At 46.8% G+C, this 13,902-nt stretch overlaps 1 protein-coding gene across 2 annotated transcripts in view; it reads right to left on the bottom strand.

The window, feature by feature from the left end:
- Positions 1–13,902, bottom strand: part of LOC148537611 (E-selectin-like) — a 228,256-nt gene that overhangs the window by 111,806 nt on the left and 102,548 nt on the right. For both annotated transcript variants that reach the window (XM_088460535.1, XM_088460536.1), the window contains one exon: positions 12,580–12,765. In XM_088460535.1, the coding sequence (XP_088316661.1) occupies positions 12,580–12,765 (186 nt within the window). The remainder of the gene's footprint in view (positions 1–12,579; positions 12,766–13,902) is intronic.

Here is a 13,902-nt window from a genome sequence, read left to right as displayed (position 1 = left end):
GGTGGTTTCAGTAGAGTGGAAGGGTAGAAACCGGATTGGGTCAAGAAAGGAGTTAACTGAGAGAAAGGTGGAGAGTCGGGTGTAAACAAGCCTCTCAAGAGTTTTAGAGGTGAAGGGGAGGATAGAGATTGGATGGTAGTTGAATATAGTGGTGGGGTCCAGAGAGGGTTTTTTGAGAATGGGAGGCACAAGGGCTTGTTTGACAGAGGATGGGAAAATACCAAAGGAGTAGGTGGGTGAGGAGTAGGTAGACATTAGGGGAGAGGGAGCAGAGGAGTTGGGAGGGATTGAGATAGAGTTGGTATGTAGAGGTGGGAGATGCAGAGAGGAAATGCTGAATTTCATCCCTAGCAGTGAGGAGAAAACATCACAAGAAGGGGGAGTTGGATGGAGAGGATGGAGAAGTGAGGGGGAAGGGTCTGTAGTATGTTGTGGAGGGATTATTGAGTATGAATGCTGAATATGTTTACATATTGTAAGACTGAGGATGTGAAGTGCACATGTAGAAAATGTAAAGTTGGGAGGAAGGGTAAAGGACTGTGATAGCTAAAGGTAGAAGTACAATGTAAAATGTTTTAATTGATTGGAAATGTACAGTACAGTATCTGGGGGGGAAATAGTGTGCAGGATGGATATATCATTACTGGCTATACTCTAGACATGTAGATGCATATCCTTCATAAGCTTCTATACAAAGGGGGTACCCTGATCCATAAGAATTTCTTTTGGTATACCCAACTAGGAACAAATCATTAGTAGTTCTCGGGCTATGGTAATAGACTTGATGTTCCTTAATGGGATAGCCTCTGGATACCTTGTGGCATAGTCTAATATCATCAAACTATACTTGTGTCCCCGAGCAGATTTATCAACAGGCCCCTCTATGTCCATTCCAATCTGTTCAAAGGGATGGACAGGGGAACCAAGAGCTCAGAAATGTGGATGGGGGATCATTCTTTGGCAGACAGGGCACTCGCAATAGTACTTTTACACCATCGCAAACATCCCGGCCAAAAAAAAAGATTGTTGAACCCTTTGTAACATTTTCTCTTCCCCCAGATTGTCACCCCATAATTGTGCATGGGCCTCCTGCAGTACTAGCCCTACATGAGCTTGAGGCACTAATAGCTGATAACTGATACACTTTACTACTTTGCAGGTAAGCTACCCGATATAACAGATTTAATTTCAAGGCAAAGTAAGTGGTACCCTCTGGGGGTAAGGGAAGCTTTATTTGCCTATCTATCTCTAACACATTGTTAAAAGCATTCAACAAATTGTGATAATTTAATTGGTCGCATCCAAAGTCTGACATCGACACACCCAGACAGTCTGGTTCCCAGTTCCGCTCCTTGCCTTCTGCATCTAGGATTTTCAAAGTGGAAGCCTGTTGTTCCCATGGTAGCTCCAGACAACCAGGCAAGGCTTGTAGTGGAAGGAAGTTTGCTTCTGTTGTTGTTCCAACAATTGTGGGCTTTGTCTCCTTCCAAAAGGAAATAATCTCCCATAGCAACGAGAAGTCTTGACCAAAGATCAGGGGACACTGCAACAAGCTACTAGTTTTGCTAGCTGTATTTGCTTTACTTGTCAAATCAGCAGGAACAGGAGCTCCATGGGTCCATGTGGCTTCTGGGGGTACCAAGTCAGCCAAAATCCACCAGTCCCCACACTTCTCGGCCTCCAATCTGGACTGCTACCCAAAATATAGTAACCTCTCTGGGTGAGTTTAGGCCCACGTACAAACTGTAGGTCGGCCATCTCACTTTCCCAATTCCACATTCAATAGGCTTGGCATGGTTAGGACAGTCCCACCAAATGTTTCCAAACTCCACGCACTCATAACAGAGAGTGGTCCCCATCCTGGTAGGGACCTGGACCTTTGTGCGTGGGCGAGGCACAGGTTTTGGCCAGTGGTCTGTAGGTTTCACCATTTTACCCATGATGCTTTGAATTTCACGCCACTCTGAACAAAAATCTCCAACCTCCAACAAATTGACCAACATTATCCTCTTTAGTTGAGTTGGTTCTATTTGGATATGAAAGGGAATTTCTATCTTGTTGTAGGGCCTGTTGTTTGGACATCTTAATTGCTCTTTTGCTATATCCTCTATTAATCAACCTCTCTTTTAGTTCTGCCCTAATATTAAATAATTCAAAGCTCAAGCAATTCCAAGCTACCAGCGGTTATCAGATGGGCCCCATGTTGGGTGCCACTTGTGAACCAGTTTCGGGAAGCACTAACACTGGCAGTTTTATAAGCTGTGTGTGTTTTATTTCCATTAGTCACATGCAATGCACAGCCTGTTGGTCCTTTACACCCACCCCAGTGCTCTGGACCAGTCGTATAGCCTATCTGGCATGGACTCCCTAACTGTTACAAGTCGCCAGCACGATTTGTCACACTCCAACATTACGGAGATCTCTCCTGCCGTGCGGGAATTGCACCAACTGTTGCTAGGCGATCTGGACACCGGATGACATCACGCTTTACTGGGAACACTGGATGATTGTTTGTGGTTTTGATTGGTTCCTCACCTCTTTTATGTCTAACAGCATCCTTACGGCCTTGCCAGCTACAGCATCTCGTACATAGCTATAGCATCTCCGAACGTGCCTTCTGGTTCCTGCTGTGTGCATTCTGTCTCTGCATTGTTGTACTTCACCATGGTAACTCCAGGCCACATCACTACCTCCGGCTTTACCAGCCGCATCTCGGCTAACTTAGATGCACCACGGTCATTCCAGGCCGCATCAATACCACTGGATGTACCAGCTGCATCACGGCTAACTTAGCCACACCACGGTCACTCCAGGCCGCATCAACACCACCGCATCATAGCTAACTTAGCTGCATCACGGTCATTCCAGGCCGCATCAATACCACTGGTTGTACCAACCGCATCATAGCTAACTTAGCTGCATCACGGTCATTCCAGGCCACATCAATACCACTGACTGTACCAGCCGCATTATAGCTAACTTAGCAGCATCACGGTCATTCCAGGCCGCATCAATACCACTGGCTGTACCAAACACATCTGTCACAGCGCTGCCGAATCCAGGTCCCTCTTACCTGGTCCGGCGATGCTGGGGTCCGGGCTGGCGTGGGACAGAGGGTGGGAGATCCCCGGTGCCCACTGTCAGCTGTTCTCACCCTCCTCCGGTGGCTGTGTGCAGGCGGCCGCAACGTCTATAGGAGCGCGCGTGCCGCTCTGCATAGGATTTAAAGGGACATGCACATAATTTAGTGTAAACCACAGAAGGCACCAAATCAAGCCCTGCCTATTTAAGGAAGTCTAGGAGAGCATTCCTGTGCTAGAGTATAGGCTCCATTACCATACTCCAGCGTTCCTGTGCATATCCTGAGTATTGGTTCAGACCTTGACTTGTTCGTGACTCCAATTCTGCCTGACTCCTGGTTCCGTGTTGAAATCTGGTTCTGACCTCGGCTATTCCCTGTGACCCATTTACGTCTGCTCCCTGGTACCGTCTTGTTTGTTTGGTTCTGACCCGTTTAGTCGACTATGATAACGTCTCCTGCATTCCAACCAAGTTCACCAGCTCCTGTATAGGGAAACCTAACCTGAGGGCCGCGACCTGTGTGTCGGATGCAGCCAAGTCCATACCTTCTTGCGAGTATCCCTGGTGAAAACCGCCGGCACATTAGACTCCGTGCCTCAGGAATAGGTCTAACCAATTCCCTGAATACGGGTAGCATCCACAATCCATCTGAGAGTTTGTGACAGCATCATAGCTAACTTAGCTGCATCACGGTCATTCCAGGCCGCTTCAATACCACTGGCTGTACCAGCTGCATCATAGCTAGCTTACAATAGAAGCATCACGGTCATTCCAGTCCGCATCAATACCACTGGCTGTACCATCCGCATCATAGCTAACTTAGCTGCATCACGGTCATTCCAGGCCGCATCAATTACCATCAGCTATATTAGCTGCATCCAAGTTTACTTAGCCGCACCACGGTCACTCCATGCCACATCCATACCATCGGCTGTACCAGCTCTTATAAGCCATTTCCTGACTCTTCAGCCACTCCAGAGCCTTAACCAGCAGATTCTGTGCTCCTGTCACTCCTCTTGTACCGGTAGGTGTCATGTATACCCTGGTCTTCCTAGGATATCTGTGTAAACCGCTACTACCTTGAGTTTAAGTCCAGGCAGCCACCTAAGTACTGGTGAACGTATTCAGTTCTAAGGGAACAGTGGGTGGCTGTTATTGGCAGAAGACCTTGCCTTGTGGTTGTGGGGGTTTACAGTGAGTCCTGGGAGACTGTAACATTATAGCCGGCCTGGCCGTAAGGACGCTTCTAGGCATAAAAAAGGTGACGAACCAATCAGAACCACGAACAACCATCCTGCGTTCCCAGTAACGTGTGATGTCATCTGGCATCCAGAACGCCTAGAAACAGTTGGTGCAGTTTCCGCACTGCAGGCGGAAGTAGTAGGAGAAGACTACTGCACAGAACTTCTTCTCGATGTTCCATGACCTGGACTGTAGTGGATCACTTCAGTAAAATGGCACATTTTATTCTTCTGCTCTAACTTCCCTCTGCCAAAGAACTTTCTACATTGTTTCTCCAGCATATCTTTCATCTCAATGGGTTACCTTCATATATTGTGTCCGACCGGGGGACACTGTTTATTGCCCAATTTTGGAAGGATTTCTGTTCTTCATTGTGCATTAGCCTTAGGCTCTCTTTTAGTTATCACCCTCAGTCCAACGGCAAGATTGAGCGCGACAATCAGTCATTGGAACAGTGGGCCTGATTCAGAGCCGGACGCTATTTGCGGCCGCTCGTTCTGAAAAAGGGGCTGGCTATTTAAATTAAGCGCTCACTCTTTGCGGTCTGTGGACACCTCTATGTCTGAACGAGCGAACTAAACATGTGCTCACTATTTTGGAAAAAACGCCCCCTGGCCACTTGCATCATACGTCATCTCCGCTATTTATTTGATTAATCGAGTACATCGAAAGGCGTATGAACTGCTCGCAGTGCTTGTGGTTGGATTTTCCTACCGCAATCATGCAAACAGTTCAGGCTAAGAAACAACCAAGTGACGTGGTCGTTGACGCTGCTTTGTTAATTAAGCACACCCTTAAAACGCCCGTTTTGACCGTTTGGCACGCCTACGTTCAGATCTCCACTCCCCGTTTTCAAGCACCTTCCCTTGTTACCACCCACAAACGCCTCATCCTGTCACTCAAATTAGCAGGCATTCGGAATTTTGCGAGCACACGATTTCCGACCGCAATGACTGGTTCGCGCATTCGTATTACAACTAGGAGTGTGCACTGGCCACTTTTCGTGTTTTGGTTTTGGATCTGGATCTTTCTTCGTGTTTTGGATCTGGATTGGTTTTGCCAAAACCACCCTTCCGTGTTTTGGGTTCTGGGTTTTGTGTTTTGGATCTGTATTTTTTTTTTTAAAAAGAATAAAAACAGCTGAAATCACAGAATTTGTGTGTTTTTCTGCTCCTATGCTATTATTAACCTCAATAACCTTAATTTCCACTCATTTCCAGTCTATTCTGAACACCTCACACCTCACAATAGTGTTTTTATATCCAAAAGGTTGCACCGAGGTAGCTGGATGACTATGCTAAGAGATACGAGTGGGCGGCACAAACACGTGGTCCATCTAGGAGTGACACTGCAGTGGCAGACAGGATGGCAGTTTGAAAAACTAGGCCCCAAACAGTACATAATTCAAAGAAAAAAAAGAGGTGCAAGATGGAATTGTCCTTGGGCTCTCCCACCCACCCTTATGTTGTATAAACAGGACATGCACACTTTAACAAACCAAACATTTCATCGCCAGGGTCTGCCACACGACTGTGGCTGAAATGATTGGTTTGTTTGGGCCCCCACAAAACAAGCTGGCAATTAATCTGTCCCTGCACAAACTAGCTCTACGGAGGCAAGATGTCGTCCTCATCCTCCTCATCCACCGATTCCTCACCCTCTTCAGTGTTGTGTACATCCTCATCCTCACAGAGTATTAATTCGTCCCCGCTGGAATCCACAACCACAGGTCCCTCTGTACGTTCAGGAGGCTGGTCTCCCTGGAAGAATTGATAATTCATTTTATGAACATCATCTTCTCCACATTTTGTGGAAGCAACCTCCTACGCCTTTCGCTGACAAGGTTCCCGGCTGCACTAAACACTCTTTCGGAGTACACACTGGAGGGGGGGGCAACTCAGGTAAAATAGAGCCAGTTTGTACAGGGACCTCCAAATTGCTTCTTTTTCCTGCCAGTACAGGTACGGACTGTCTGACATGCCTACTTGGATGTTGTCACCAATGTAATCCTTTAACAGACAGATGCACGCTTGTCGCTGCTGCTTTAAGGATGCAGGTGCGGCTACAGCCCACACATTTCACAAAGACAGAAAAAAAAGAAGAATATTTTTATTGTTTGAGGAGCGCACTTTGAGGGTTACACCACCCTTTAACAGACAGACGCATGCTTGTCGCTGCTGCTTTGAGGACAGTATCATATGCAGTGACAGTAGACTTGTCAGAAATTGTTGGCACGTCCTTCAGTCCGGACCAGATGTCCAAACCGGCCCTTGACTTATGACACAGGCGCACGCTTGACGCTGCTACTGTGTTGATGCACGTGTGGCTACATCGCACACAAGTCACAAACACATAAAGAAAATAGTTTTTTATTTTTTGGAGCACTTTGAGGGTTACACCACCCTTTAACAGACAGACGCACGCTTGTTGCTGCTGCTTTGAGGATGCAGGTGGAATCAAGACGGGATTTGGAACCGGGGACACACTACCTCCATCAATTGTCTAAATCCCACTGCACTAATGGCGGATACCGGACACACGTCTAACACCAACATAGCAGTCAAGGCCTCAGTTATACGTTTTGCTTTAGGATGACTGCTGTCGTACTTCATCCTCATCGCTAGGGACTGTTGGAGGGTCAATTGTTTAGTAAAAGTAGTGGTGTTCCTACTTCCTCTCTGGGATGATGAACAACTCCCAGCAGCAGCAACAGCACTAGGAGGAAGTGGTTCTTGATCTTTCCCTATTTTATTTTTATCGGAGAAAGTTTGGTCCTCCATTTATGTTATATTGATATATACTTGCGGCTAAGGCGCACACAAACACAGAAAATATTTTTTTATTTTTGCTGGGGAGTAGTGCACTTTGTGGGTTACACCACCCTTTAAGAAATGAGCCAGCTGGCTCTTTACTTATGGGACACAGGCGCACGCTTGGCGCTGCTCCTTTGTTGATGCACGTGCACAGTGCATCAACACAGTGCACACAATTCACAAACACAGAAAATATTTTTTTATTTGGTTTGGAGTGTACTTTGGGGGTTACAGCACCCTTTAACGGTCAAGCCAGCCGGCCCTTTACTTATGACACAGGCGTACGCTTGGCACTACTTTGCTGATGCACGTGCGGCTACTGCGCACACAATTCACAAACACAGAAAATATTTTTTTATTTGGTTTGGAGTGTACTTTGGGGGTTACAGCACCCTTTAACGGTCAAGCCAGCCGGCCCTTTACTTATGACACAGGCGCATGCTTGGCACTACTTTGTTGATGCACGTGCGGCTACTGCGCACACAATTCACAAACACAGAAAATATTTTTTTATTTGGTTTGGAGTGTACTTTGGGGGTTACAGCACCCTTTAACGGTCAAACCAGCCGGCCCTTTACTTATGACACAGGCGCACGCTTGGCACTACTTTGTTGATGCACGTGCGGCTACTGCGCACACAATTCACAAACACAGAAAATATTTTTTTATTTGGTTTGGAGTGTACTTTGGGGGTTACAGCACCCTTTAACGGTCAAGCCAGCCGGCCCTTTACTTATGACACAGGCGCACGCTTGGCACTACTTTGTTGATGCACATGCGGCTACTGCACACACAATTCACAAACACAGAAAAAAATATTTTTTTTTAGCACTTGGGGGTGCACCCCTGATGGACAGAGCACCCCCTGGACAACACTACAGCACCCCTTTAGGACTGGGACACTGCACAGGACTTTGGAGTGGACTCAGCCCCTATGGACAACTGATTGCACAACACAGTCCAGCCAGCCCCTATGGACTTTGAAGTAGTGGACACAGCCCCTATGGACAACAGCAGCACAGCGCAGCACAACACTACTCTGCACTACACTACACTACACTACACAGCCCAGCCAGCCCTAACTCCCACCCTCCCTCTTCGCTGTCCACAGCCGAGTGAGAAAATGGCGCCGACACGGGTACCTTATATAGGATCCAAAACCCGCGAGATCCGGAAGGCGGGATGATCACGTTTTGCCTCGATTTCAGATCCGAGTCAGGCGGGAAAAGTCGAGCCTGACTCGGATCGGCCTCGGATCGGGGGGGTTCGGATTTCAGAAATCCGAACCCGCTCACCCCTAATTACAACCCATACGCATGCGCAGTTGTGCGAACATCGCTCAGAGCGAATGAGCGGCCGCTTACAAGCGGCTCTGAATCAGGCCCTGTATCTCCATTGTTACATTTCCAAATGTCATAATGAATGGGTTACCCATCTGCCTCCGGCGGAGTTTGCTTTTAATAATTTGTGTCATTCTGCTTCCTCAGTTTTTCCATTATTCTGTGTCACTGGACTGCATGCCGAAGTGAATTCCTTCGAACCCTATACCAAGGGGTCTGCATCTCTATCTTCAGTCTCTCAGCTATACTGCATTTGGAACAAGGTACACCAGTGTCTCTGTAGAGCCTCAGGCCCTGATTCAGAGCCGGACACTCTGACAGAGCGCTCGCTCTGAATCAGGGCCGTCCCTCTGAATTTTAGAGCGGCCTCTTCGCCGCTTGCATAGCTGTGGGTGACCACCCACAGCTATAGCGAGTGGCCAAAAAGATGGTCTCGATGGTCAAGACCATCGCGACTATCGGGCTTGCGACGAGACCCTTGTGGTAGGGTCTCTTTGCCGTAAGCCCTGGAGTGCTTTCGGCTCTATCAGAGCCGAGAGCTCTCCCACTGACATCACTTGTGATGTCAGTGGGGCCGGCCCCAGATGGAAGGCGTTCCCATGGGAAAGCCTCCGTCTGGGCAGCCACGCCCCCAGCATGCCCACCAAAGGGGGCATGCTGTCACTCCCCATCGACAGCACGCCCCCTTTGTAGCGAGACTCATAGCGACGGCCTGACCGTTGCTATCCGGGTCTCGTGCATACGCATGACGGAGCCGGCTCGCTTGTGCGCATTCACACTTTGCCAACATCGACCCGCGCTTGCGAGCGCTCGCGAGCGGGTCTGAATTAGGGCCTCAATTCGCTCCAAGACTAATTCAAGGTGGGAGATTTGGTTTGGCTTGCTACGAAGAACATCAGAAATGCCAATCCACACAGAAATTGGATCCCAGGTTTAATGGTCCTTTCCGAATTATTTCTCAGGTCAATCGTGTCGCCTTCCGGCTTAAACTGCCCAATTCTCTTCATATTTACAACACCTTTCATTGTTCCTTATTAAAACCGGTCATCTCCTCCTCGAAATTCTTGAAATGTAAGTCCAGACATCCAGTTAGACCTTCTCCAGTTGTAGTTCAGGGTCAACAAGAATTTGTGGTTTAGAAGATTCTGGATTTCAGGTTCTCACGAGGACATTTGCAGTTCACCTAAGTACCAGTGAACGTATTCAGTTCTAAGGGAACAGCGGGTGCCTGTTATTGGCAGAAGACCTTGCCTTGTGGTTCTGAGGGTTTACACAGTGAGTCCTGGGAGACCGTAACAATTTTCCACCGCCCTGACTATCACCTGGCCACTTGCTGGCATCAGGAGTACTGGTTTAAACATCTAGCCTGCCTAAATATAGATGTTACTTCCTGAAGTTAATGAGGTGGAGTCCATACCCTGCTCCCAAGAAAACCCAGATTATGGACCACACCCAGGTTGTGAGCCTGAAACAATGAGCCACAATATGTATGTTTGCTATAGACTATTTTACTGTACTTATACAATACTGTGATTTCTGAGTGTCAGAGGCAATAGGACACAGCATATCTCAGCTGTTCACTCTCCCTGCATTTTTGCAGAAATCCTGCTTGGTTTTGAAATAACAAATGACATTTCACTTGTCTTTCTCGAACAGGAACCCTGGGATTTCCAAAACACCTGGGGGTTGAGTTGGGGAAAAGCATCTCCTCTTATAGTGAAAATCACTCTGTAAACAGGGACATGTGCAAGGAGATATTTATGCAACACAGTGTGTGTGAGAGCGCTTGTGTGTTAGGGAATGTAGACTGTAAGCTCCAATGGGGGTAGGGACTGATATGAATGACATATAGGGCCTGATTTAGAGGTGCACTGAATTAGACCACAATGCCAATGTTTATTTAGTTGAGCAATTATTTGCCACTGTGCATGCGCAAATAGAAACCCATACGATGCATTCTGTCACGACCCTGTCTAGTTGTCACCTTTTTGCCTTGAGACTTACCCCTGTCAGCTCCCCCATGGATCTGTGTGTGTAATTTGCCTGGAGGATTTGCTCTGATTATTGCACCTGGCCTCTCCTCTGTCTGTGAGCACTGCTAGCCCTGATTGAGATCGCAGGTGTGGTTCTGATTCTCAGAGCTGCAGAGATGAATACTCCCTCTGCATGTTGTGCCTTCCACCACTCAGAATGCTACTGCCAGACCACCTGTCCGTATCCACCAATTGCTGCCAGACCCATGGTATATATATCCTCTCCTGATAGCATTCTGGGCCTGAACATCTCGTTTTCCCGTGGTGTATGGTTCATGCTGTTTCTGCATTCAAGTGTATCCCTGAAACCTGCTACAGCAACCCCTGGTGCAATCCAGACGTCCTGTTACAGCAATACCTGGCCTGTGCTCTGCTGCTAGTCCGACTCCTGGTTGGTCCCTGGCACTCTGTAAACCTGCATCGTGTCACCCTGCCTTGCTTCCTGCTGTGGATCAACTCCTGCCCCTTTTACCTACCTACTCCCTCCCTGAACCTAAAATTCCCAAACCTACCCATTCCTTCCTGAAACCTGTTATTCCAAATTATCCTATCCAGCCTTGCACCTGAGTTCAAACCTTGTCACAGCATTTCCGGATCACCCTATTTAACCCTCGTCTCAGCATTACCTGATTTCCCATCAGTTCAGTCCACGTTGTTCCAGTCCAGAGTCAAGTTCCAAGCTCATCAGTTCAGTCCACGTTGTTCCAGTCCAGAGTCAAGTTCCAAGCTCATCAGTTCAATTCAACAAGTCTTCCTGCCGGTCCCTCCAGTTCCTGTCATTTATCATCAAAGGCAGTTTTCACTGCTACACAAGTCTTGTAAATAGAGCTATCTACATCACCCATAGTACCGGTCCAGCCGGACTCCAGAGAATCCAGTTCATCACCTGAGACAAGTAACTCACAAGCACCAATCATGACACATTCATTACAGAGACTGGTTGCGCAATGATTCTATTGTGATCAGGGCATACTGTATCAGATATAGGGCCTCATGTATCAATGAGTTCATTCACAATGATAAAACTCATTGCATATTATAAACTGTGCTCAAGCCAATCATTTCCCAATTGTAATTATTCAAACAGATGACAGTTTGGTAGCTGATTGGCTGGAGCACCCTTATCATACGCAACGAGTTTTATGAGTCGGTGTGAATGATAAAATGCATTGACAAATGAGGCCCATAGTGTGGAACGAATCACTGGCAGTGTTACAGAGTGCAGAGACGCTGAAAGTGGGTGTTTCGGGGCTTGCTCATTCAGACGCTGGCTAGTGCAGATGGGTAGGGTGAAAGTAGCATTGGCATATTATTGCCGCTGTGACTCTGCAAACAGATACACCAGCTGACGTAGCAGCATTCATCACTGAATCAGGCCCATATTCTCTGTACAGCTCATAAGTTGGTGACACTAAAATAGAGAATGTTATATATATAGCAGCCATAGCATTAAAACCACCTCTGTAATATTGTGTAGGTCTCCCTCGTGCTACCAAACCGCACTGACCCATAGAGGCATAGACTCCACATAACATCTGAAGGTGTTCTGTGGTATCTGGTACCATGATGTTAGCTTACAGTCCAGTAAGTTGTGAGGTGAGGCCTCCATGGCGCAGACTTGTTTTTCCAGCACATCCCACTTGCTCAATTGGATTGAGATCTGGGGAACTTGGAGGCCAAGTCAACACCTTGAACTATTTGTCATGTTCCTCAAATCATTTCTGAACATTTTTTGCAGGGGGCATTATCCTACTGAAATAGGCGACTGCCATCATGGAACACAATTGCCATGAACTGGTGTACTGCCTAATATATCCCACTGCTTGACAGGTGCAATTTTATATAAACAGGAAAGAAATTAAACAAAGGCACAATGAGGCTGGATTTTGATTGTGTATGTGCATTGGTCATTTATATATAGTCTGTGTAATTAAATAAAATTCCTTGGCAGTCTGATTAATATTTTTTTATTGTAAGTTTGTTTTGTAGGATGTATTTACTAATTTAAAGGGTTAACTATTACATTAAAGTGGCATTACTATAATGTTACTCTGGACAATATTTATTTACCTAAGCATGTTGGTGCAGATGCCGACCATTCTCCTGAGGTTTGGCACAATAGTGATTTTGAACCTTTTAATTCAAATCCCTCTTCACAGCTGAAGTTGCACATAGATTTGTACTGGGATTTTCCAAATGCATCAGAACAATTGATTTGTCCGTACTCTGGACTCTTTAGAATCATGCATGATACAGCTGCAATCAAAGAGAAAAAATTGTAGTATAAACACAATATGAAAAATAATATATCAATCATAGTTTACTATAAGCTCTAAGTAAATGGGTAAATATAAAAAACAATCTTTTTGGTATCCAAAGGCAAATTGTGCTTCAATTACCACACTAAGGCCCTCATTCAGAGCCGTACGCTCTGAGCAGAGCGCACGCTCTGAATGAGGGCCGGGCTCCATTTTCATGGAGCGTCCTCCTGGACGCTCGTATAGCTGTGGGTCACCACCCACAGGCTATACGAGCATGCTTTGTGATGGCCGCGATGGTCGAGACCATCTCGACCATCGAAATTGCGAGCCGGAGCCTGCGGTTGAGGTTTTCAACCGCAAGCTCCGGAGTGATTTTGGCTCTATCAGAGCCAAAATCACTCCCACTGACATCACTAGTGATGTCAGTGGGCCGGCTTCTGACGGGAGGCGTTCCCGTGGGAACGCCACCGTCAGGGAGGCACGCCCCCGGCACGCCCACCAAAGGGGGCGTGCTGTCAATCAACATTGACAGCACGCCCCCTTTGATCGGACACAACGAGCGAAGGACTTTCCTTCGCTCATCGCGTCTGGTGCATGCGCACGACGGAGCTCCCACCGTCGTGCGCATGCTCAGTCCATAACATCGACCCACTTGCGAGCGGACAGCCGCTCGCGAGTGGGTCTGAATCAGGCCCTAAATTTCTAATACAGTGCTCCCTCTTTATTACACTAGCTTAACTAATGTTTTTGCTAGGGGGCATTATAAATCGGATGACATATAATGGAGTTAATACTTTTTCATATATATAATAGGGCAAAGAATATACCTAGTGGAAATTAAGAGTGGTGTGATAAAGGGGCTTATTATAAAGAGGGTATATCATATTTGCAATGTATTTCATAGTTACATTGTACAGTAAGTTTGGTAAATGACACAGCACCATCAGGTTCTATCTTTCATAAATTTTAATTGCGTTGTTTCAATAGAAGGCAAAACAAAACTATTTCATGATCCAGAGAAGCACAGTCTGGTAATGTCCCGATCACCCCCATAATGTCCTCTAGAAATTGGAATATTTCGTGTAATAAAGTTATCCAATCCATCTTTAAATTCTGTTTGTGAATTTGCCAT

Source organism: Taudactylus pleione, unplaced genomic scaffold, assembly GCF_031769625.1.
Source record: "Taudactylus pleione unplaced genomic scaffold, aTauple2 ptg000048l, whole genome shotgun sequence".
NCBI classification, from domain to species: domain Eukaryota; kingdom Metazoa; phylum Chordata; class Amphibia; order Anura; family Myobatrachidae; genus Taudactylus; species Taudactylus pleione.
This window is presented reverse-complemented; position numbering and strand designations above follow the sequence as displayed.